Raw genomic sequence first — 24,703 nt, 5'->3', positions numbered from 1 at the left:
GGGCAGAATGTGTCCTCTGCGTGGGAGGGAGGAAGCCTGTGTACCTATAAAGTGGTACCCTGGACCTTCCGCCCCACCCCCGCCCCCGCCCCCTGGCCCGCCTGTCTCTCCTCCCACAGCAGCTCTTTGCTACAGCCCACAGGGCTGTCTGGTATCCCAGGGAAGGGAGCCTGAGATCGCTCCAGAAACCCTGCCCTGGGCCTTCTGATTCCAGCTCCGGCAGCCACGCCCTCACTTATGAAATAGGGCTGGTGACAGGGGTGAGTGAAGTCACAAGCCAGGTCCTGCTTTGACTCCATTGGGGCCACTCCAGGCTGCTCTGTCGTCAGACACCTGCTGTCTGCTTGGCCACTGTCCCCGACTGAAATTCTGCACATCCCGCCTCTTAGCCGCCGATCCTCCTGGCTCTTCCTCTCACCTAGCCACGCTGCCAGGCTTCCTGGCAACCTTCTCTCCAAGACTACCCTTAATAGCCTGTCCCCTCTAAGGGGACAGAGCCTCACGCTGCCTGGAGGTTGTTTCTTCCCAGTGTGTATGTGACAGGCCAGGGGACAGGGACCTGTGGCCTCCTCGATCCAGATGCTGAGCTTTGCTTTAAGCGCTATAGAGCAAGGAAGACCATTCCGGCCTCAGGTGAGCAGGCATGTGGGCAGGTTGTGTGTGTGCGTGTGTGTGTGTGTGTGTGTGTGTGTGTGTGCGCGCGCGCACACACATGTGTCCATCCAGCTCTCCTCTGTCTCCCCCATGCTCTCTGCCTACTGCCCTGCATTCCATAGCTGCTACTGCCTCCCAACCCCTCACACCTGCCTGCCCCAAGTCCAGGGGGAGCCTTGGCCATGGTAAAATGGTCAGAATCTTCAGGGCAGCCTGGAGGAGTCACTCTCAGACCTTACTCCACAAGGGAGTTGCCCGGTGCAGGGGTGAGACTTCTCACCTCAGCGTGTGTCCAGCTTAAGGGGCAGAGACAAGGTTCACCCCTGCCGCCAGGCCGCCTCTTCCAACACCCCTGCCCGCTGGCCTGGCAGGCCTTCCCTGCCTCCTGGCTGGCGCACCAACCTCTCCAGCCACAGACTGCCCGAGGGCAGAGAAGCTCATGCTGTGTTAGGAGGTGATGCCCGGCTGGGGCTGGGGTGAGGGCAGCTGGCAGGCAGAGCTGAGGGGGAAATGGAAAGGGGACAAGAGGCGTCCTTGGGTGGACTTCAGAGAACTCTCCAGATCAGGAAGGGCAGTATACAGCTGTGCTGAGGCTGGGGTGTTCCCTCTGAGGAACTCAGTGCCCTCCCTCGGTCTTGTCCTCCTATGTGTCTGTTTCCTGCTGTGTGTCAGCAGCTGGAGACCTGGGGCTTGCTCTGTCCCCCAGCATCTGGCTTACCCCCATCTAGGGAAATTCCTCCTGGATCTGACCGCAGTCCGCTCTCTCCAGCGCATGTCCCTTCCTGAGTCCGTCACAGCAGCCCTAAATAACTTCCATCTGTGAATGAATAACGCCCCAGCCAGCAGGGATTATCAGAGACACCTGGTTTGGTAGAGACTGGTCCCAGGTCCCCTCTGAGGCCCTGCAGCTAAAGCCAGCCTTCTGCAGGGTCTCTTTGCCCAGTGGCTTCTGTTCCCACTACCCCTTCCCCAGCCTCGGCAGCAGGGCGCACTCTGAATCCCAGCTGATGGGGATCGATCAGCTACACTTCTGTTCTTCCTGGGGCCCAGAAGGTGGCTAGCTGGGGAACAAGGAGTCACTAGCCTCCTGAATGCTGGGACTACAGGTGTATCCCCTCCAGAAAACCTTCTTCCCCAATGTCCCTTTAATCCTGTTCACTGAATGCTCACAACCGCCAACAGAACAGGCAGATGCAGGATGAGGGCTCTTGTGACTTTTACATTTTCATCGTGTTTTTATTTGTGTATTTTGTGTGTGCACGCACATGTGTAGGGGGCACTGAGAGACTCCGAGCCTCCATTTCTCAGTCTGTGAGGTGGGACCATCGCTGCCATGCTGATAGTACAGGATGCCATGAGAGGCTAGCTGGGCGGCAGGCAATCCCTCAGTGGACTTTAGCTCCGCCTCCAGCCCATGTGGATTCTCAGGTAACTGCCAGCTAGGGACCTGGAAGGCCTGGTGCTGTTCCGGTTCTGAGGCTGGCAGATTTGGTTCAGATTCGATCCCTACCGCTGTACCTATTTCCTCCTCTGGAAATGGCTCAGATGGGGTTAGACACACAGTAAGTACTTTATTCTGGCCTGTGAATGGGGTAGATGTGGGCAACAGTGGCTGTGAGGTCTCCATCAGGGTTTCCTTCCTTTCTGAGCTTTATTGATTATTTTCCAAATTTTGGAGACAGGGTGTGTGTGTGTGTGTGTGTGTATGCATTAATGTTTTGCCATGGGTTTCGGGTCCCCTAGAACTGGAGTTATGGACAGTTGTGAGCTGCCATGTGGGTGCTGGGAATTCCTTTGGAAGAGCAGCCAGTGCTCTTAACCTCTGAGCCGCCTCTCCAGCCCCGGGAGACAGGGTCTTGTGTAGCCCAGGCTGCTTCACTATGAGGATGTCTTAGCTTCTTTGGCTGTTGCTGTCACAACAAAAGCAACTTCAGAGAGGAAGGGTTTAGTTTTAGCTCACAGCTCAAGGCACAGTCCTTCGTGGTGGGGTGGTGGGGAAGTCACAGCGGGAGGACCCCGAAGCAGCTGGTGGCATCGAACCCACAGACAGGAAATAGGTGAACACACACTGCTTCTGGGTTCTTTTCCATTTTACCCAGACCAGGACTCTAGCCTTGGAATGTGTCACCAGATCTTTGAAATTCAGTTTAATCATAATAAACCCCCATGGGCAGACTCAAAGGCCAGTCTTCTAGAGGATTCTAAAGTCTTGATATTAACACTGGCCATCACAGTGGCTGAGAATAACCTTGAACTCCTGGCCCTTCTGCACTACCTCCCAGTTACTGGAATGACAGGCAAGCCCATCACGCCTGGTTTATGCTGGGATGTGGATGGAGCCCAGGACTTTCTCCATGCTAGGCAAGCACTCGACCCTGTGGGCCAGACCCCTGCCCCTTCTTAGCTTTTATCTCATAAAGGGCCTGGCACATAGTAGGTACTTTGTTTACACTGGCTGCTCAGTCATCTTTCCAGAACTAGAATAGAGTTGGGTATACAGCAGGCACTCGGCAAATGTTCTGGAGTGAAGGGTGAATGGACAGAGTTGAATGAACAGCCATCAGGTAGCCCTCCCCACAACCTCTCCCAGGAGTGGAGTGGGGGAGGGGAACTTTGTGGATTCCATCTCATCCTTCCTGCCTAATCCCAGGAGATTAACTCAGGGGTAAGGCTAGGTCACCGGCCACTGACCCCAGGCTTCAGAGCCAGCAGGTTTGTGTGACAACCACATCTAAAGGCTCTCTTGACTCCAAGATGGCCCTCCTGTCACCCACCTTGGACACGGTGGTCACGGCGGTTGGCAGCCTCCTCCTGTTCATGCTAGCCCTGGGTCTTCTGTGCTTCTTCACCTGTCGCCTGGCCAGGCCACTCAGGTAGGGGACCCTAACTCCTGCCCCTGCCAAGTGCTCTGTCCCAAGTGACTGTTCATATAAAAAAAAGATAGACACTAGTCCCTCCTCTCCCTGGTGGGGAAACTGAGGCCAGAAGAGGGCAGAGCCCCGGAGAAGGCGATGGCAGAGTCAGCCTGGGTGTGCATGTGGCTATCAGCTGGTTGGATGGGCCTTGGCTCAGTTTTGTGAACTGTGATGTGAGGGCAGAAATACCTGCGGCTGGGAGGCCGTACGAGCTCACAGGTGGACATGACAGTGCCTGGTAATGGACTTCTCCTGTCTTTCAGATTGTCCTAGCTCTATTGAGACCAGCTGGAGCCTGGCATTCTGCCAGACTCTGGAGCCACTGCCTCAGAATGCCATTGTCAGGGCCCAGGCGCAGCCAGCTCAGCCTCCCTTCTGGCCTGCCAAGTAGCTGCTTCCTCAACCCAAAGCCAGAGCCCAGCCAGAGCCATTGCGCTCTTGTCCTAAAGAATCCGATCACGTAGCTGGAAGCCTGGCAGAGGGACCAGGCTAGGCAGTAGGAGGGAACTATGGACCAGCGTCCACTCCAACAGTGGGTGGCGGGCAGCCGGGACTCCCCCAGACCGGGCCCAGCAATGTCCCTCAGCCTGAGCTGCCTGGGGTGAGGGAGGGGAGGAGTATGAGCTGAGGCAGGGGGCTGAAGGATTTCCTAGGTCTCCAGATACTCAGTGCCACACGGTCATCTTAATGCAGGGCCCTGGGGCCAGAGTTCTGTGTCCCAGGCTGACCGGGGGCCTCAGGCTCAGTGTGCAAAGACCTTCACTGTTTGGGTCTGCAGTTTCCAGAGCTTCCCCCTGGAGGGAAGAGACTCTGGACCCTCAGACTAACCATGCTGGCTGCCGGAGCCCTTTTAGTGGGCCCCCTCCGTTCTTTAGACACTGGGTGCGGAGGGAGTGGAATGCGTTCTGTTTCTCAGGCCACAGGTACTGCGGCTTCGCCGTGGCTCCTTAACCCCTTCATCCGTGTTCCTGTGCCACCCACAGTGTTTGGTCCTTTGTGGTCCCTCCTCAAGCTCTGTCCATGCTGCAGGTCCGACAGCTAGTTTTGCTCCTACTGATACATCAGAGCCGTAGATGTGGCGTCATGTTCCCGACACGTTTTCCTTGTTATGGACAAGAACTCACTGGGTCAAAAGCCAGTGTTAACAGGGAATTTGCCATGGTTCTCCATAAGGGTTTCTTTAAAGTTTTGGCATAAGGCTTTCATCATTTTACCAAGCTAAAAACATTTTTTGGGGCCCACTTAGAGTGGATTTCAGGGGCCAGAGCACTTGCCTCGCATGTGGGAGACCTGGAGTTATATCTAGAAGCAAGGGAGGGAGGAAGAGAGGAAAAAGAAGGAGAGAGGAGGAAGAAGATAGCATAGTTCTTTTCAGCCTGGCTTTCTGAGGCTCCTGTCACATTATGTCGATGCCCTGTCCCTCTCTCAGACATGGAGTCTCATCAAGATTGTGACAGCACTAGATGCCCTTGATCCCCAAATGTATGCCTCTAGCCAAGAGCTGCCAGGCTTATCTCCAACTGTCTGTTCTTCCCAATGACACTTCAAACCCATCTCGTCAAATTCAAGTCCCTGAATTGTCCCCACAAAATCCACTCCGCCCCACACTTCCAAATGCCACATCAATGCTGAAAGATGAGTTCTTTCACCCGAAGATCGGAAACAAGAACGAAATGTTTATTTTCACCCTTTCTGTTCTTCCTCACACTAGACCAGTACAAAAAGCAAGGGGACAGAGTGGAAAAAGTCACGTGACTAGAAAGGAGAAAGCAAAACTTTTTTTACTTATAAAATTATTACATTACTTTGTGTATGTGTGAGAGAGAATGTGTGTGTGTGTGTAGGTCAGAGGATGCTTTCAGGAATCAGTTCTATCCTTCCATCCTATGGGTCCCCGGGATCGAACTTAGGTTGTCAGGCTCTCCAATAGAACCATCTTGCTGGCCCTTAAGCTCTTGGTAAATTACATGCTTGCTACATAGAAAATGCCAAGGAATCCCACGTGTACACACAAAAGCTTAGAATGTGAGTTCAGCATATAAGGTCAAAATGTAAAACAACAAGGTATTTCTTTATAGTAGCATTAAAGAGACAAAGGTGTATGCAATACAGTAACTCCCCCCATGAGAGAAATGCGTAGATATAAATGTAACAAAGCCTGTCTAAATTCTATATGCTGATCAATCAAAGTACCAGAGGGATGGAGAGAGGTACTGTGATCATGACGAAAAAAATCTATACTGCACTCTCCCCACACTGATCAATGGCTTTATTTATATATATTAAAATTTTATTTTTGTGTGTATGAGTGCTTCGTCTGCATGTATGTCTGTGTATCATGTGTGTGTCTGGTACCCTCGGAGTTCAGAAGAGGGCATCAGAGTCCCCGAACCTGGAGTTACAGGTGGTTGTAAGCCTCCCTGTGGGTGCCAGGAATCAATAAAACTCTTTCCAAGAGTTGCCAGGGCTCTCAACCAGAGATCCGTATCTCCAGCTCCTGTATTAATGTCAACTTATTTATATGGGTTGTGTGGGTGAGACAGCGTGTGTGCTCATGTGCCACGGTGCATGAGTGAAACCGAGGACAACTTGCAGGAGTCAGCTTATGCCTTCCACCATGTGGGTTCCGGGACTTGAACTCAGGTCCTCAGGCTTGGCAGCAAGCGCCTTTATCTGCTGAGCCGCCTCACCGGCTGAGTCAATTTGTTTCGTCCAGTGCTGGAAAGTGGTGATAGAGGACAAATCGGGATTGCTGGGTTTAGCCATGGGGATTGCTTGATGACAGGAGACAGCACAGGCTTGGGTGACAAGGCGGGTCTCCACCCTAGTCACGGCAGCGTGGAAGGAGTCTATTCTTGGGTCAGACCTCAGCCTTTGCTTTACACTTGAGGAAATGGAGGGGTTGGGGTTGCCGTAGGAATCTTGCTGCTATTTCTGGATTCAGAAGCCCTATGGTCAATGTTCAGCTCTCCATCGGCTTGTTTGTAAGCACAGGCTAACCATGTCTCCTCTCAAAGTCTTGGTCTGGTCATCTGTCACGGGAGACAAGTAAAGTTTCCTCTCTGCTCACTGCAGAAGTTAGTCATGGGCTGCTGGACCGGTGGTGGCGCACGCCTTTAATCCCAGCACTCGGGAGGCAGAGGCAGGCGGATCTCTGTGAGTTCGAGGCCAGCCTGGGCTACCAAGTGAGTTCCAGGAAAGGCGCAAAGCTACACAGAGAAACCCTGTCTCAGGGGAAAAAAAAAAAAAGAAAAAGAAGTTAGTCATTGGAAATCCCATACTGGGCCGTCACCTCACATTGACTGTGTTCCCAAAGGGCAGCTCCAGCCTTAGAGACCGTAACACACTTGCAGAGAAGTCCCCATGCCATAAAGTAAGAGATGGCTCGCTTTTCAAACCAAGCCCAAGGGCAGACCTGCACCTCATCAGTAAGCAGACAGCACCTGAACCTCAGAAGTTCCCATGGGTCCCCTTCCGGCTCCACACCTACACCCTGTACTGTCTTATGCCACCCTGTCTAGAGGAATAAGTACCCGAAACAAAGGGGTGCTGCGTGCGGTCTGTGTGCTTCTTCTGTTGATGCGGGTGTGTGCTTAGGTTCTGGCTTTCCTGGCTCAGCCTCACATGGTTAGGAGCATGTGGAAAGCACTGTCGACCATGAGTTTCCAACTCCTCTGTGTGGTGGGCTGGACACACGTAACAAGGCTGGCATAAAATAAAAGGGGTCCCGTGGCAGCTGTATGGTGCTCAGCTGTGTTGGGTGATGCCAGGTGCCTAAAATTGCATTCAATGACACTCTTCCGGTAGTGAATGGCCACCTCAGTCCTTCCTAGGAGCACAGATTGCAACCCCTTTGGGATCATTCTTGAAAATTTTTAAGGACCAGCCTTAATAATCTCCTTCCCAGGGGCCCAGAAGAGAAGCTACAAATGGCGTGAATTATTTTTGGGAAATTAATCTAAGTACACCGAGCTCTTTGTCCATCTACTTTATTCCTCTGGGATAAAATTCTTTCTACACAGCTTCAGTTCTGCTCTCTCATGCCTTGCTCCTTTCTTGCCTGACTTCTCTCTACATTTATCTGCTGTGCCCTCTAGGTTCTATCTTAATTCTCTCATCTTAGTTCTGCCCCTTCTAGGTTCTCATCCATCTAGTTCTTTCCCCTATTAGCTCCTGTCCCATCTCCTTCTTCCTCATCTTGTTCTTCCCTATCTGGCTCTTCCTCATCTTCCATCTTGTCCCTCTAGTTCTCTCTTCTAGCCCTTCAATCTAGTTCTTCCCATCTCAATTCATTCCCCTCCAGTTCTTACCCATCTGGTTCTTCCATTCCCTTTTCTCTTCTCTGTCCCGTCCTCCCAAGTCTCTGAGGCTTACAGTTATATACCCATGCAATAGCAATGCTCTGGTTAAAGCAAGGTCACCAGGCTTGAACTCCCCCAGGGTCAAAAAGAGAGGCAATAAGATCCACCTAAAAGAGCAGTGATTGCCAGCCATCATCTGCAACCCAAAAGGGTAGTGACTAACGGGGAATAGAATCAACTGAGGGCTAAATTCAGTTAATAGCTGAGCAAGGGGATTTTATGTGCTCAACTATACTCTTAGAAGTGGTTAAAGTGTTAGGAGTCTATCAATGATGAGTGAAAATAAAACTGCCTTGTTTTCCTTGGCCCCTTATCTGTCCAAGCTTTCTTGGCTACTGCTTTCTGGCAGGGCGGGGGAGTGTACTCGGTGGCTGGGCAGCCTGAGTCAGCTTGATGGACCTGTAAGTAAAGACCCTTTAGTTCTGAGTTAATAGTTAAAGGGAGATCTAAAACTAGAGATAAGACTTTGGAAAGGAGAAAGTTAAGCTTAATTAGCACATCTGCCAGACCTTCTCAAACTCAAAGGTAGTCTGGGTGCTTAAGTCTGTTCTTAGAGATACTTTGTCTGTCCGGGGATGGTCCTGGCGGGATGCTGCTAACGACGATAATGACAGAAAGGCCTGAAATTAGGGATCCTGGCTGCGTTACTGCACAGAAGGTTATCTGAATATCCCTTAGAGGGGAAATGGTGCCCAATGAATGATGGAAAAGCTACAATAGCACATTAGAAATTCATAGTAGGAAATGGCTAATAATCAAAAGCCAATATCACCAAGACTCCTTGAGTCTCAGCTTGACCTGGAAGGCCCTTGGCTTCTTCCAGATATTAACTTGTCATAATTAGCTGAAATCCTACTTCATATATTTTTGTGGCTTACAATAGATAGTATATCAGATATTTACATTATGATTCATAACAGTAGCAGGATTACAGTTATGAAGTAGCAATGACATAATGTTATGGGGTTGGGGGTCACCACAGCATAAAGAGCTGTATTAAAGGGCCGCGGTATTAGGAGGGTTGAGAACCACAGGAGGGTGCCAGTGTAGTGGCTGGAATGGACCAGGAAAGAATTATTTTGAAAACAGAGAAATGCATGCTAACAGTTGAGGCTTTGTAAAGTTGGGGGGAATGTGTTGGACTTCGTCCTGAAAGGGATGACTTCAGATTTAAACAGCTGTGAATAATATTATAACACAGTAATATTTTTATGCCCACTTAATGGATTTTCTAATTTTAGGATTTGCTATGAAATTATTTGGCACTATTTTTTTATGTTTATTTATTTATTATGTATATAGTGTTTTGTCTGCATATCAGAAGAGAGTACCAGATCCTATTATAGATGGTTGTGAGCCACCATTCGGTTGCTGGGAATTGAACTTAGGACCGCTGGAAGAGCAGTCAGTGCTCTTAGCCTCTGAGCCATCTCTCCAGCCCCTTATTTGGCATTTAAAATGAGTTAAAACAATTATTTTTAAATTTAGCAATCACCTGAATTGACCTCAGAGATAAGTGCAGTTGGGCACTAGATGGAGGGTGTTTCCTCCAGATCTCTACCTTCTTCTACCCGCCTTCCTACACCAGAGCCTCACCTTCTGGTAGATTGGTGGCTTATCTGTCCCAACACCTTTCTCACCATAGAATTTTGGTCATTTCTGTTTCCCACCACAGAAGAGATAATCACATCCGAGCTTGGGCTGATATGGTAACATTATTTCCCAACAAAGCACTTGATAGTTAAAATCACACTGTAGCATCCTTAGCCAGACGGTTAGACATTCTGTAGCTAGCTGCCTGTGATCGCAACAACATGACCACGGTTAAAAACATGCTTAAGCCATTTATACACACTCATTTTAGGCAGCTTGGGAAAAAAAATTAAGAGGAAATAATTCCTAGTCTTGCCACCAGAGCAAACTACCAGTTAATGTTTGCTGTCTTTCTTCTAGCCCTTTAAAAAATATTTTTAGCTGGGTGTGATAGCGCCCACCTTTAATCCCAGGCAGAGGCAGACTGATCTCTGTGAGTTCAAGGCCAGCCTAGTCTACCAAGCAAGTTCCAGGACAGCCAAAACCGTTACACAAAGAAACCCTATTGAAAAACAAAAACAAAACAACAAGGAAGGAAGGAAGGAAGGAAGGAAGGAAGGAAGGAAGGAAGGAAAGAAAGAAAGAAAGAAAGAAAGAAAGAAAGAAAGAAAGAAAGAAAGAAAGAAAGAAAGAAAGAAAGAAGGAAAAGAAAAATTTTTTTAAAAGTTTTAGGTGAGCTGAGGGTATTGCTCAGCTGTGGGAAGCCTGAAACCCAGAGTTTGATCCCCAGCACAGGGGTGGGGGGGTGGGGTGGAGGTGGGGAGCAGATGTATTCTTCAAATGTATTGTTGTTGTTGTTGTGTGTGTGAGTTCAGGAGTGCCATGGTGCGTGTGGGAGGTCAGAGGACAATGTGGGAATCAGAGTCTGTCCCCTCCTCCCACCCTGTGGGTTCCTTTCAGGGACTGCACCACGGAGTCAGGCTTGAGGCCAGTGTCTTTACCTTCCGAGCCACCTCCGAAGTCCCAGGGGACCTTTCAAAGTTGGTTCTCCTCTTCCACTGTAGCTTCTGGACATCAAACTCATGCCCCCGGCCTTGTTTGTCTTTTACTGCTGAGCCAGCTCCCCAGCTCAGCTCCAAGGCAGACTATCTCAACAGATACCCAGTGCAGAAGTTGTGCCCGGGGCCAAGGAGCCTGTGGGAAGCTGCTTAGGATATTAGTCACTAGGGAAAGGCAAGCTCAGACCAAAGAGCCTGAATTCTAACTCAGCGGCAAACAATTGTCCAGCTTTGCACGAGGTCCTGGGTTTGATCCCCAGCATTGACCCCAAAAAAGGAAAAAGGAAATAATTGGGGGAAATGCAGAGAAGATCATTAAAAAAATAAAATAAAAATCAAAGTCAGCTGCTGAGGCAAACCCATGTAAGCCCAGCACTTGATGGGCATAGGCAGGAGGATCAGGAAGGAGTTCAAGGTCATCCTCAGTCAGTCTGAGCTACATAGATACTTCTGCTTTTATACCTCTGATACTTCCTTGAAGACAATGGGGCAAATATTGGTGTCCTAGGGACAAATACCCTTGAGAAGAAACTGTTCTACCCCTGCTGTGTGGGACACACAAAGGCCGTGGACTCAGGTGTAGGCTTTACTTTTTGAGGTGTGGTCCATGAGCCTGAGAACTTCCAGAATAACAAACTCTGGGCTTGGCCTAAGGCTGCCCTGACTGGCAACCCCAACACTGGCCTCTATCAAAAGTATGGCGTGAAAAGCCTGCCCTTGGGGCAGGCTAGCAGCCGGGAAGTGGGATGGTATTTTATTTGCAATACAGATGCATTTATGCTTGCCCAACTATCCTTGTGATTCTGTTCCCAGAGTGGTAGCCCAGTGCCGGGCTTTTGGTGTTCAACGAGTTCTTGCTGAGTGAATCAAGGAAACAAAGGCCGGGATGAAGAAACGGCTCCACGGCTGCACCCACTTACCTTTTTTCTTCTTTTCTAACTTCTAGAATCGGAACGTCAATTAACGGCTGACACCACCAGGCCACCTCTCCCCACCTACCCGTCTGGGCTCCAGAGAGGAACGGGTCTCGGGGTACATCATGATCTCACCATTCTTAGTACTGGCCATCGGCACCTGCCTTACCAACTCTTTTGTGCCAGGTAGGACCGCGGGACTCAGGTGGAAGGAGCGGGTAGGCGGGGCTGGATGAGAGTGTGGTCGGGGTTCGAGGTCATAGACTCATCCCAAGTATTGAGGAGATGGCAGCCAGGCACTCAAAGCAAGACCCCTCAGCTTGGTTTTGAACTCCCTTCAGTGGGAAGGTGTGTGTGTGTGTGTGTGTGTGTGTGTGTGTGTGTGTGTGTGGGTGTGGGTGTGCGCGCGCGCCTGCAGAGACCTGAAAAGTGTACCAGATCCCCTGGAGCTGAAGTTAAAGGCAGTTGTAAACCACCCCACATGGATGCTGGGAACCCAGCTCTGGTCCTCTGAACATGCAGTGTACCTTCCTAACTGCTGGTCCATGTTTCTATGGGAATTTCTTTGTTTTACCCATGGAAGCATTTCTGAGATGTGGTATTGTGTTTAACCCTTTCCATGCTGCAGGTGATCCACTAATTCTGGATGAGTTTTTGGACCAATGTTTTATGCTCTCAATTCAAATCTCCGGCTCAGACGCAGGCTGTCTCTCCCATTCCATCTCTTGCTCCACCTGAGTCACAGCTGACCCTGTGTCTGCCCTGGCACCCCCAGAGTTCTTCAGTCACCCCTGTTTACTCCTCTGATCTTTGATCTTCCTTTGAAGTCCTTCTGGGGATTTCCACCACTCTCCTTTCCGTTCTTGAGTTTAGGGACCGGGGTTAAGTTGTTTCTCTTTCTCGGCATTTCTTTCTTCTTCTCCATGTATATCTGTGTTCCGTGTGCATGAAGTGACCATGGAGGCCAGGAGAGGGCCTTGGGTCCCCCGGGACTAGAGTTACAGACAATTGTGAGCCACCATGTGGGTGCTGGAAATCAAACTGAGGTCCTCTAAAAGAGCAGCCAGTGCCGCTAACCACTGAGCCACCTCTCCAGCTCTTCACCTTATTTCTGAAATGAGGTCTCTGAACCTGGAGCTCACCTTTTTAACTAAACTGGCTGGCCAGCAAGCCCTGGAATCCATCTGCCTTGGTTCCCCCAACACTGGGATTACAGATGCGTGTTGGGGATCTGAACTCGGGTCCTCCTGCTTTCAGAACAAGAACTTTAGCCCTGAGCTCCTTTTTCCTGGCATTTCTGCAGCTGGAGTCAGCAAGGAGAGCCCTCCTTGGCTCCATCCATCCATCATGTGGCTGAAAGTCCTGCCTTGCTCTCGGTGAGCCTCAGTTTCTCCATCTGTCTGGAGGAGATACTGCCGCTCCTCTTTGGAGCCATTAAGGGGTTGCAGGGACTGACTCGGCGTCGGACGAGAAGTGAGTTGGCAGAGCATGCTGCTTCCTGCTCTTAGGAACTCCCTGGTTTCTGCAGAGGATTTGGGCCTGCAGAGTGTTCGCTCCACAGTGGTGGGGCTCCCGGACCAGCATGCTCTCTGGAGGCCAGTGAGGCCCATCCATGAGCACCCTTGGGAATCCAGGTTCCCCTGGTCAGGGTCCCTGCTTCTCAGCACACACAGGCCACCTGGATGTGAGAGATGAGCCACAGATAGAAAAGGAAGAGATAAACAAAGCCAACCAAACAGAAAAACCCAGCCGGGTCTGGGGAGATGGCTCAGTGGTTAAGAGCACCAGCTGCTCTTCCAGAGGACCCAGGTTTGACTCCCAGCATCTACATGGCAGCTCATAACCATCTATAAATGCAGTCCCAGGGGACCTAATAGCCCCTTCTGGACTCTGTGGACACCAGGCACATATGTGGTACCCAGACATACATACATGCAGAAAAAGTACCCATATACATTTTTAAAAGCAACAGATGGAAAAGATCTGCTATTATTCAACAATTTAATTTTCATTTCTCTTTCTAGCCATTTAAAATAAATTTTAATTACAGTTTATTTATTTGTGTGTGTGTGATTGCACATATGTGCGCGTGTGTGCATGCATGCACACGCATTCATATGGGAAGATCAGAGGACAACCTATATGAGTCAATTCTCTGCTTCTACTTTATGGGTCCCAGACATAAAACTCAGATCAGCTGGCCTGGCAGCAAATGTCTTTGCCCACTGAGCCTTCTCACCAGCCCTGTTATATCCATTCTCTAAGGAGAATGTCATGTTGTTACACTGTCTGTTTTCTATAATTAATTATAACTAACAGTAAAGAGCGTAAATCTTAGCTGTCCAGAATGACGGGCTTTCATATATATATGTTTGTGGAGGCACTGTCCAGATTAGGGGGACATTCCCAGGCATAGGACAGAGACTAGCTTCTCAGTGCCCCTCCCAACAACTCCTTCCTGGTGCCAAGCATCATTCTGTATGTTCTGGACCCCATACAAGTGGATTCATGCAGTGGGTACTAATTAGTACCTTAGGACATCATGTCACATCCTGGGCATCGGTCCCCGCCGTTTGTCCCCTGAAACAAAGGCCTCCTGGTATTCAGTCATCCACACTGTCATTGCTTAATACTGCCAGATCTTTGGCAAGGAGGTTGGTTTGGTGTTGACTCAGCCCTTCCTAGAAGCAGGCCCTGGAGTCCTCTTTGGATTCCCAACCTAGCGGAGACCAGTTAGAACAGTGGCAGGGCCAGGGTTGAGAAAGATCATGGGCATGGGGCAGACTGGCGTCAGTCAGGCCCAGTGTCTGCCTGACTGCTGGGGGTAATGGGCATGTGGTCAGAATGGGCTGAAGTTCTTCAACCCCCAAGTGACACTCAGTGCCTGCGGAGGCTCTGTGACCAGGGACGTTCTGGTGTGTGTGTGAGGAAGAGACTGGAATCATCCAGGTCTGCAGAAGCAGTGATCGGAACCATTGACCTAGGGGCTGGGGAGATGAGGGCTCAGCGGATAAGGACCTAAGTTTGGTCCCCAGCTGCCATGTGAAAGGCGAGATGTGGGGGCATATGCTTGTAACCCGGGACTGGGGAGTGGGGGCTGCAGGGTGCCTGGGACTTGCTGTCCAGCACAGCCAAATCAGCTCCAGGGCCCAGGGAGAGACCCTATCTCAAAAAAATGGGGGGGCTATCTGTTATATATAATCTTATGACCCCCATCACTAGCTCCCCATTCCATTCACCCTGGTCAAAACCAGAGCAAAGAACTTACCCAATGGCCAGAACTGGACAGCAAGGCCCAGGCCTCCAGGTTCCACTGGGGGTCTCCACTGTGAGGTGTAAAACTGGGGGTCCCAGCAGACACTTCTAAAGCAGAAGGGCTTAGGGACGAAGACAGCAGGCAGTGTTTGGGGTGCAGGACATATGAGAGGAGATCGTGGAGGAGGCTGGAGACTGGGAGGCCAAGGGTTGAGGTAGAGTGTAGTCCGCCATTCCTGGGTTGTCCGTAGTGGCCATTGCTTGGTGACCTGAATGTCCTCAGGTCTTCCCCAGCAGCTCATTTTTGCTCTCTTCCCTTCCTGCTGGGAGGAAGTGATGCCCCTCCTATGAAGTCGCTGAGAAGGGACAGGAGATGTGTGTGTTCCGAGCTCTTGGCACACAGGCTGGGATCCACACAGGTGCCAGGACAGAGTAGCTTCACGTGGTCCTGAGAGGCAAGTGTGGGCCTGATCAGGCTGGACCGTGTGACCATAGCTCCAGCCCACGGACAGACACTGTGACCCTGGACTGGACCCTTCACCTCTGCTGGCCTCTGTCTCACCCTGGCCAAAGTGGGAGGTCTCTGGAGGGGGCATCCATACAGGGCCTTCAGCCTTGGGCTTCTAGTTCTGTGGCTGGGGCCAGTGGGGCCAGGGAAACCCAGAAAAGAAGCCTTGTAGACAGTGGAGACCCTTCACCACTTCCAGAGATGGGACCCGAGGGGTCTCCTAGGAATACGGGGTTGGGAAAAAGGTGAAAGGGCATCTGCAGACCCTCTGTGAAGCAGGTAAGTCACTCCCACGTTTAGTGCAATCCTCAAACAGACCCCGATAGCCAGGCGATGGTGGCACACACGTTAATCCGAGCATGAGGGAGGCAGAGGCAGGCGGATCTCTGTGAGTTAGAGGACAGCCAGGACTACAGAGAGAAACCCTGTTTCAACAACAACAAAAAGCCTGAGCAAAGGTACAGGTAACCCATTTGACAGGTGAAGAAACTGAGGCCCAGACTACCACAGCTATGGGTTGGTTACTACAGGAGATAGAAACAGAGAGGGGAGGAGGAAGAGGAGAGACTCCAGCTCTTATTAACTCTAACTAAGGTGCTGGCCCGGGGAGGCAGTGAGAGTTGGAGAGTGAGGCGTGGGGGGAGAGCCTCAGCCAGTCCCTTCCCAGCTACCCCAACAGGAGGGCCTTGTCTGTACATGTGATGCATTCCACCCAGGGCGAGGCTTGCTTTCCAGCTCCGCTCTCAGGGTTCTCACAAGATGGCCCAGTCCTGCTGAACCCGCTGTATTGAAAAGCCAGCTAGAGTTTATCATTGATGGCTGATTACCTCTAGGGATTTGGGCAGTGGTTTGTTCCTGTAAAGAGGTTAAAGATTACCCTGCTGGCTGCTGGCTGTGGCTGCACCTGCTCCCTGCTGGGTGAAGGGCAAGTGTGGGTTTCACAGGGAAATCTAACTCTGCCAGATTCGTTCATGCTGTGTGTCTTTGGGTGAGTCACTTGGTGTCTCTGATCTCTGGTTTCTTCATTTTGAGATGTGTGAAGATGCAGGTGTCCCCAGGCTTCTTTACAGGGTTTGCCTGGAACCTGTTCACAAACCTCCACTGCCTCCTCCACGTTAAGATCCTCTCGTCCCCCAGCAATGAGCTCCTGGGGGTCTGTATTGGGAAGGGATAGCCAATTCCCCACATAACCAAATGACCACCCCTCTGCAGAGAAAGAGAAAGACCCCAATTACTGGCGACAGCAAGCTCAGGAGACCTTGAAAAACGCGCTGAAACTCCAAAAGCTCAATACCAATGTGGCCAAGAATGTCATCATGTTCCTTGGAGATGGTGAGGCCGGGGATGGTGGGGCTGGGGAAACTGAGGCCGGGGATGGTGGGACTGGGGAAACTGAGGCTGGGAATGGTGGGGCTGGGGAAACTGAGGCTGGGAATGGTGGGGCTGGGGAAACTGAGGCTGGGGATGGTGGGACTAGGGAAACTGAGGCTGGGAATGGTGGGGCTGGGGAAACTGAGGCTAGGAATGGTGGGGCTGGGGAAACTGAGGCTGGGAATGGTGGGGCTGGGGAAACTGAGGCTGGGAATGGTGGGGCTGGGAATGGTGGGTCTGGGGAAACTGAGGCTGGGAATGGTGGGGCTGGAGAAACTGAGGCTGGGAATGGTGGGGCTGGGGAAACTGAGGCTGGGAATGGTGGGGCTGGGGAAACTGAGGCTGGGAATGGTGGGGCTGGGGATGGTGGGGCTGGGAATGGTGGGGCTGGGGAAACTGAGGCTGGGAATGGTGGGACTGGGGAAACTGAGGCTGGGAATGGTGGGGCTTGGGAAACTGAGGCTGGGAATGGTGGGGCTTGGGAAACTGAGGCTGGGAATGGTGGTGCTGGGGAAACTGAGGCTGGGAATGGTGGGGCTGGGGACAGTGAGGCTGCGAAGGGTGCAGCTGGGGACAGTTACCCTGGGAATGGTGGGGCTAGGTGCAGTAGGGTTGGGAGTGTTGAGGCTGGGGCATTGGAGCCTGAGACAATGGGTAGCTAGAAAGGATGATTCCTGGTAGCAAGTGAAAGGGCCATGTGGAGGAGGGCTCTGAGAGATAGATTTAGGAGAAAGGACCAAGCTGTGGTCCCTGAGAGTGCTGCAGGAAAGGACAGAGATACCGGCCCATGGCATTTACAGAGCCCTGCCCTCTGTCAGCTGCCCCCTGCCCTGACTGTCTTGGCACTGAACCAGAGAGCTCTGGATGCCTGGGAAAACTGATTGGCGGGCCTGAGAGTCTGAGCTGTCTGTCTGCACACAGGGATGGGCGTCTCCACAGTGACGGCCGCCCGCATCCTTAAGGGCCAGCTTCACCATAACACGGGGGAGGAAACGCGGCTGGAGATGGACAAGTTCCCCTTTGTGGCCCTCTCCAAGGTGAGCCCTGGCCCAGGTCCATCACACCTCCTGGGTTGAGTGGTCCCACTGTGGAACCAGGACAGGAGCAGCCATTCCCAAGGTTTAGAGGCTTTTCGCACATTGATCTAGATCCTGTTGGTGTGTAACCTGCCCCATTCACCATTCACATGTAACATGCCCGGGAAACAACACCTGCAGTCTAGCTTGAATCTTTCCCAAGCTGCAGGTGTCCATGTAACCAACACCTACCTGGCTCTTGCAACGGAACATAGACCTGCTGTCCCCTGAGCCGTGTCTTGTCCTTGTCTCTTCCTCCACTGACAGTAGTCACTGTCCTGACCCCTACACCTTTGGTTGTGACTGCTCTTGTGTTTTTGTAAACAGAGTCAGCCTAGCTCCCACCTCCCAGGTTAGATTACCGGTGTGAGTCATTCAGTACCCTGTATGCCGGGGGGCAGCTGTGGTTATTGGGGGATGGTATATAATATAGCAAGCTCCTCCTGACCAGGCTTCTTCTAGGGGATGAATGGGGGGCTGTAGTTTCTGCACCTCTGGGGAGCTCTCAGGCTCATGGAGGCCAAGAAGGTAGGCCTATAGGATCTCCCTGGGAAGTCTGGGCATAGTGGTGACCATTTGCAGGGGCAGCAGAGAAGCCACGTTGGTCTCTCAGACCCACCGTCCCCTCCCGGCATCCCCTCCCCTCAGGGACATTTTTCCTCTCCCTCTGCCCGACCCACCTGCTCCCCACCCTTGGCTGGTTCCACAGACCCTGACTCAGATGGAAACCTTGAGTTCTGCCAAGGCATGGGAAGCAGGCAGCTCGGTCAGGTGACCTTCTGCTTCGGGGGGGGGGGGACCTCAATGAGCAGCAGCGCCCCTCACATGTTCCCTTGATGGGAATGGAGGTGGGGTGTCCACGGTGGGTGCCCGTCCCCTGACTCTCCCTCCCACCCGCAGACATACAACACCAACGCTCAGGTCCCCGACAGCGCGGGCACCGCCACGGCCTACTTGTGTGGCGTGAAGGCCAATGAGGGCACTGTGGGAGTGAGCGCGGCCACTGAGCGCACGCGGTGCAACACCACTCAGGGGAACGAGGTCACCTCCATCCTGCGCTGGGCCAAGGATGCTGGTGAGCCATCACGGGCAGAGCTCCTGTGACTGTCTGGGTCTTAGTCTCCCCGTCCGTGCGTGGGAGGGTGGAAGCAGGCTCTCCAGAGCCTCTGGCTCCCCTGGGTGGAGGTCAAAGCACCGAGTCAGGGCCAGCCTGCAGCAGTTCAGAGTGACTGCGCCTTCCTTCTGCCCCAGGGACTTGGAAGGCAGGGTGACACAGCCCTTCGCTCTCCATCAGAGGCCCCTTTGGGGCTGCCTAGGGCTTCCTTTAGTCATGGGCTTCACAAGCCACGGATGCAGGAGAGGACCTCAGCCCACCTCAGGTACAGGGAAGGGTGTTCAGCTGCATCTGCCTTCAGGCAAACTAGGGAAACTGAGGCCCAGGCAACCAGAGGAACTGATGGGAGGCAGTCTGTGGCAGGGAGGGGGAGGTAGAAGTCCGAAGGGACTTCCTTGTCTACGAGGTGTGCTAACCTCTCCTGTCCCACACCTCAGGGAAGTCTGTGGGCATCGTGACCACCACGCGGGTAAATCACGCCACCCCCAGTGCAGCCTACGCACACTCGGCTGATCGGGACTGGTACTCAGATAATGAGATGCCGCCGGAGGCTCTGAGCCAGGGCTGCAAGGACATCGCGTATCAGCTAATGCACAACATCAGGGACATTGATGTAAGTGGGAGCACCAGGCATGGATGGTGTGACAGGGTGGGGGACAGTGAGGTGCTGGGGCGGGGGGGGGGGCCTTAGGCCCCGGATGGCCTGGGAAAGGCCCGGGTTCTCCACGCACCTGGGAGAGCTCCCAGACCATTAGGGGATTTGTGGTTGGGTCAGGCACCCACTGGAAGGTTTCTCTGTGAGGCACACCATCATGTGGCTGCCACACCCTGCGAACGGAGTGCCCAGGGATTATTCCGTGAGTTAGGGCCTGATGCTGCACCCCATGCCCCGTTCTCACTGCCACCTACCTCCCTGGTATCCACTGACGTCTCCCGCATACACTCAGTATATACTGATACACACACACACACGGACACGGACACGGACACGGACACGGACACGGACACACGGACACACGGTGCGGTCTTAGGGATGGCCTGCCCTCCGTATTCACGCTTGCACAGAGCGGCACGTGCCTGCACACAGAGCTGACGTGCCCGGGAAAGGTCCAGAGCATGCCATGCCTCTCCCACCCTTTCTCTGCTCTTCGCCGCCGGCTTCTGTGACCCTGTGCCGTTACCCAACCTCTCTGAGCTTCCCCGTGCACACAACCCTTCTGCCAGCTGGACCTGCTCCAGCAGCTCACTGCAAGAACGAAGTGAGTAAATCCCAGCTGAGTCTGGCGCAGAGCCTGCCCTGTGAGTGTGAGCGGCAGCCCTTACATGTAGGCCACCTGTCCTTGACGCACACACCTCAACACCCAAACACGTTCTTACATGCAGGCCTCAGCTCTTGGGAGAACTTCTGAATTGTTCTCTTTCTACTATAAGGGTTGACCATGACTTAGGCCCGTTGAGCCTGAAATATGGATCCATTGAGGCTCAGAGAAAGCCTCATTGAGGCTCAGATCCAGGTGCCGTGTCTCCCTGCCCTCCTCAATGTCACACACACACACACACACACACACACACACACACACACACACACACACATCCACTCTCTTTCCAAGTAGCGGGTGAAGCGCTGCCTTCGGGACCACTGGTCCTGTTGACTCCTCCAAGGAAAGAGTCACCTGGGACACAGCCACCTGTCTGGCTTTATCTCCACCTTCCAGGCAGCCCTTCCCCTCCCTTGTCCTCCCACTTCCCACCTGCTGGCTCCCAGGGCTCCCAGGGCTCCCAGGGTGTGCTGCAGGAGGCCAGGATGAGGTCATGTGTGAGAACACTGGTCCCAGCTAATTACAGGAACTCTTTAGCCAGCTTGGCCAGGGAGAGGCACTTTGGGACAAGATGCTTCGGACGGAGGCAGGGAGGGAGCTGGGGTCTCCCAGAGCCGTGAGGGCATGAGCTAAGGAGTGGAAAAGGAAACCCTTAAGGCCCCCTCTGCCCATTTGCCCTTCTGTCACCACGGCTCCAAAAGCCTCCCAGACCGTTCATGAAATGAAAATCGTGGTGTCCACTCTGAAAACAAATATCTTGAGCTTTAAAGAGAGAGAGGGGAAGACACAAACCTAAACCCCGAAGGCGAACAGCGAGCCTGTTATTTGGGAGTTTAATGAGCCCGTGTGAAGTCTCCGTTGGGCTGGGAACCAAGCACTCCCAGCAGGAAGATTGGGGGCTTCAGTTCCACTCTGAGAATGTCAAGGGGTCAGGTTCTGTGGGAACAGAAGGCGCCAGCGACCTGGAGTCCTTTTCTCCCCATCCCAGTCTGCACTATCCCAGTTCCTTGGCGCATGGTGGGGATAAGACCTGGCCTCCTTAGGAATGAATCTGTGCATCTTCACTGTCCTCTTCTGTAGGGACATCTTCCATTGTGGGGTCCCCCAGTGACCCTGGATGACTGCCTTTCTTCTCTGGACAGCCGTTCCCATTTTATAGACTAGGAAACTGAAGCCCTGCAAAGTCAAACAAACAAACAAAACAGGCCTTTGGTTAACAAGCAGTAGAGTCAGCTCTTTACTTCAGTGTCCTTGACCTTCCTGGCTGTCCCTGGGGTACTTTCCCCAAGCCCACTGCCAGTTCAGACACCCATCTCTCTCCTTACCCCGTAGAACCCTGGGAAATAGAGTCGAAGGTAGGGAGAGAACTTTGCCCCATCTGGGGACAGTGGATCTCAGGTGGCAGCCAGGGGCAGCAACTTGGGCTCTTGCCCACGGTGACAGGAGGACACGGTATGGTGGTCACCATGGGCTGTGGCTGTTATGTTCTTGGCCGCTGCTTTAAAAATAGTTAGGACTTCAAACATGGATTCCCTAGGCAAACAAACAACCCCGCGTCCGTCTGCCCGCGCATGCCAGCCACAGTGGATAAAATTAGCCTGGCGGTGATTACACAGACGTGAGGCCGGCCCGTGTTTGCCCAGGCAGTGGGCTGGTTCCCAGCTGGGCTGCCCCAAGACCTCCCTGGCCGAAGCCACTCACTGTGGGGGAAGAGACTCCTGGGGGCCCCTTCCTTGACTCAGGCGTACAGCAGAGCCATCAGGGGCTTCTGGGAGAGAAACACTGGGTTCTGGGTTTGAATCTTATCCGTGTTGTGCACCACTGTGTGGCTGAAGAGCAAGAAATCTCATCTCTGTGCTCGTGTCTAATCGAGAAAATGCTGGCCGCTTCCCTTGCAGCTTGGGTAGGAGGCTGAGCGAGTTACTCTGTCTTAGTGGCTCAGGATCTGGCACACAGTAAATGGTCTTTCCTCCACAGGGGGTGTTAGCCAGGTGGGGTAAGCATTCAGGAACACTAATATTTCCACCTAGAAGCCCCAAACCAGAGTTCTGCTAGATCAGTGATTCCATCTCTCCAATCTGAACAAGCAGAGGCTGAGAGAACACTGGCCCAGGACCTACCTGCTGGGCAAGCATCCACACCTCCACGCAGACTCTGGTAGTTGCTTTGCAGGTTGGGACCCCTGGGGCTTCTGGACAATTTAGAACCCTGGTTGTGATGGCTGTGTGTCCCTCAGGTGATCATGGGGGGCGGCCGGAAGTACATGTACCCGAAGAACAGAACTGATGTGGAATATGAACTGGATGAGAAGGCCAGGGGCACAAGGCTGGACGGCCTGGACCTCATCAGCATTTGGAAGAGCTTCAAACCCAGACACAAGGTAGCCAACGGCTGCAGATGGGGTCAGCTGTGGGGCCTTGGGCCACGGGACCCCCACCCATGTCTCAAATGTCCTCTTCCAGTGAGGGTCCTGTTCATTCTATCCCTTACAGACCCGTGACTGACACTCCTGCTCCCTGCAGGGAGGGCACCAAGGGGGATGGGGACAGGGTCAGGGAGTCACTTGGATGGGCCCCAGGCAGGCTGGCACCTACAGGGCCACACAAACACAGGGAGTGCTGTGGGCCTGGATGGCAGGAAGTTGGGATCTACAGGCACGCAGAGAGGATACCACAGAAGCCGTGAGCAAGAGAGAGACAAAGGGGAGGCAGTGCAGGGCAGACAGATCACAGGGGAACACAGCTGAACAGAAGTTGTACGAGCGAGGTGTAAAGTCCTCAGAGCACATCCCCTGGGCCGGGGCGTGGGTGGGCTGGGAGGCTGGAGCAAGGTCAGGCCAGGCCCTGGTTCCTCCCAGTGGCCTCTGGCCCTTTAAATCGGCCGCTGTGGGCCAGCGGGGCAGCTGGATCTGGAAATGACTGTGGTCAGGGCTGAAGACAGTGGGGAGCAGCCTGGCAGTCGCTCTGATCTCACTCTGGGGTTGGGTTTCTCAGGGTTCCAGGGCGGTCCCTGGGGAGGCTTGATGGGATGAGGCTGAGCTAAGAGTGTGGTTGGTGCAGAGCTGGGGACAGCCCCATGCATGGGTACAGGATGTGCGAGTGAGCGACTTTCCCCTCTAGGGCCGGCTTGGACAGGCAAACCAAAGAACCCCCCCCCCCCGCCCCTTCTTGCCTCAGTTTCCATGATCAGGGCCAGCAAGCCATCCTCTTGCCCCAGGACTCTGTATAGACTCCTGGCATGGGGAGGGACCCGTACTATGGTTCTGAGCCCTGCCCGATAGGGTTCCTGTTCTGGGCATCAATAGTATGGCCCAGAAGTGGTTCTCAACACCCTGATATATGTATGCCTCAGCATCCTCATCTGTAAAATGGGGACAGCTTGAGAGACTGCTGTGGGGATTGCCTGACACAGCAGGGCACTGGGGACCTGAGCCTGATTCTTGTGTCCCTTCTCCCGTCCCTTCTCCCTGCTCCCAGAGAGCAACCTGGAGTATTGGAAAAACAAAACAGAAACAAAAACCTGCTCCTAAGGCCACTGCCCAGAGAAGGCAAGGAGCTCTCTTGAGGACACAGCAAATTCTTCACAGTGCTGGGACCACACACCTGGGCCCTGGATAATCCAGGCAGAGTCTCACCCTGTGGTCCTGTGTCTGGGGAAGGGGTGGGACTCCCAAGGCACAGCAGGTGGACTTCACTCCTGCCTGGCTCTCCAGGGACCCCCAAATACCACTCCTTCCTTCCTGTAGGCATTCAAGGTCTCTGGTCTCATTTTTACCCTGTGACACCCTTGTGGGAAAAGCAGTTCCCTGATCTCAGGTGGATCAGTTTCTACTTTGCATTCAAGACCCCCCCCCCAAAGGTATCACCTCCACCAGGAAGCCCTCCTTGATCCAACTCCCAGGATCCTCATCTACCCGGGTTATACATGATAATCCCTATAGATCTGTCGTTTCTTGAGTACAGAGAAGGTAGGTGCTCAGGGCAGGATGTTAAATGATGCAGGGAAACGGAACCACCCTGACTTTGAGGCCAGCCAGGGTTGTCCCCGGATTTCCCAACCTGCACTGACGCAGCCCTTCCCACCCCCCAGCACTCCCACTATGTCTGGAACCGCACTGAGCTGCTGGCCCTTGACCCCTCCATGGTGGACTACCTCTTAGGTAAGTAGAGAAGGTGAGGATCCCATGGCTGGGGCTGTAAGAGGCAGCCCCCCACCTTGCTGGGGACCAGCAAGGAGAGTGCGCACTCCAGAGGCCTATTGGCACAGAGGCCAGCTTGCCCGCAGGAGGGCCACAGGGCTGCAGGCCGCTAGTGGCTCCTGCTCCCAAGATGCTCGGGGAGGCGTGGCACTAGGCTTCCCGTAGCTGTTGTTCAGCTGTGAGAGATGGCTCTCACATGGGAGTAGCCCAGGGCCAGTGAGCAGAGCAGACAATGACCCCTAAGTTTCTGCCGCTTCACCGCACAGGCCGCTGTGCCCTCAGACCTCACCTACAAATGTGCACACGCTTATGTTGCCCCTCTGAGCCCTGTCCAGAGTCCACTGCCTCAGAGATATGGTGCTGTGTCCTCTCGGGTTTGAGTCGAAGATCTGCCCTTTCACCTGCTGAAAACAGCAAGTTGTTGGGC

At 53.1% G+C, this 24,703-nt stretch overlaps 1 protein-coding gene across 4 annotated transcripts in view; it reads left to right on the top strand.

Annotated features, from left to right (window-relative positions):
- The window catches only part of Alpl (alkaline phosphatase, biomineralization associated), a 61,013-nt gene that overhangs the window by 30,656 nt on the left and 5,654 nt on the right, over positions 1-24,703 (top strand). For 2 of the 4 annotated variants that reach the window (XM_028875360.2, XM_037203089.1), the window contains exons 2-8: positions 11,468-11,621; positions 16,411-16,530; positions 17,491-17,606; positions 18,546-18,720; positions 19,197-19,372; positions 22,315-22,458; positions 24,168-24,237. In XM_028875360.2, the coding sequence (XP_028731193.1) occupies positions 11,561-11,621; positions 16,411-16,530; positions 17,491-17,606; positions 18,546-18,720; positions 19,197-19,372; positions 22,315-22,458; positions 24,168-24,237 (862 nt within the window). In that variant the 5' untranslated portion in view covers positions 11,468-11,560. The other 2 variants (XM_037203090.1, XM_028875361.2) reach the window with 2 other exon arrangements.

This window comes from Peromyscus leucopus, chromosome 2 (genome assembly GCF_004664715.2).
Source record: "Peromyscus leucopus breed LL Stock chromosome 2, UCI_PerLeu_2.1, whole genome shotgun sequence".
NCBI classification, from domain to species: Eukaryota; Metazoa; Chordata; class Mammalia; order Rodentia; family Cricetidae; genus Peromyscus; species Peromyscus leucopus.
This window is presented reverse-complemented; position numbering and strand designations above follow the sequence as displayed.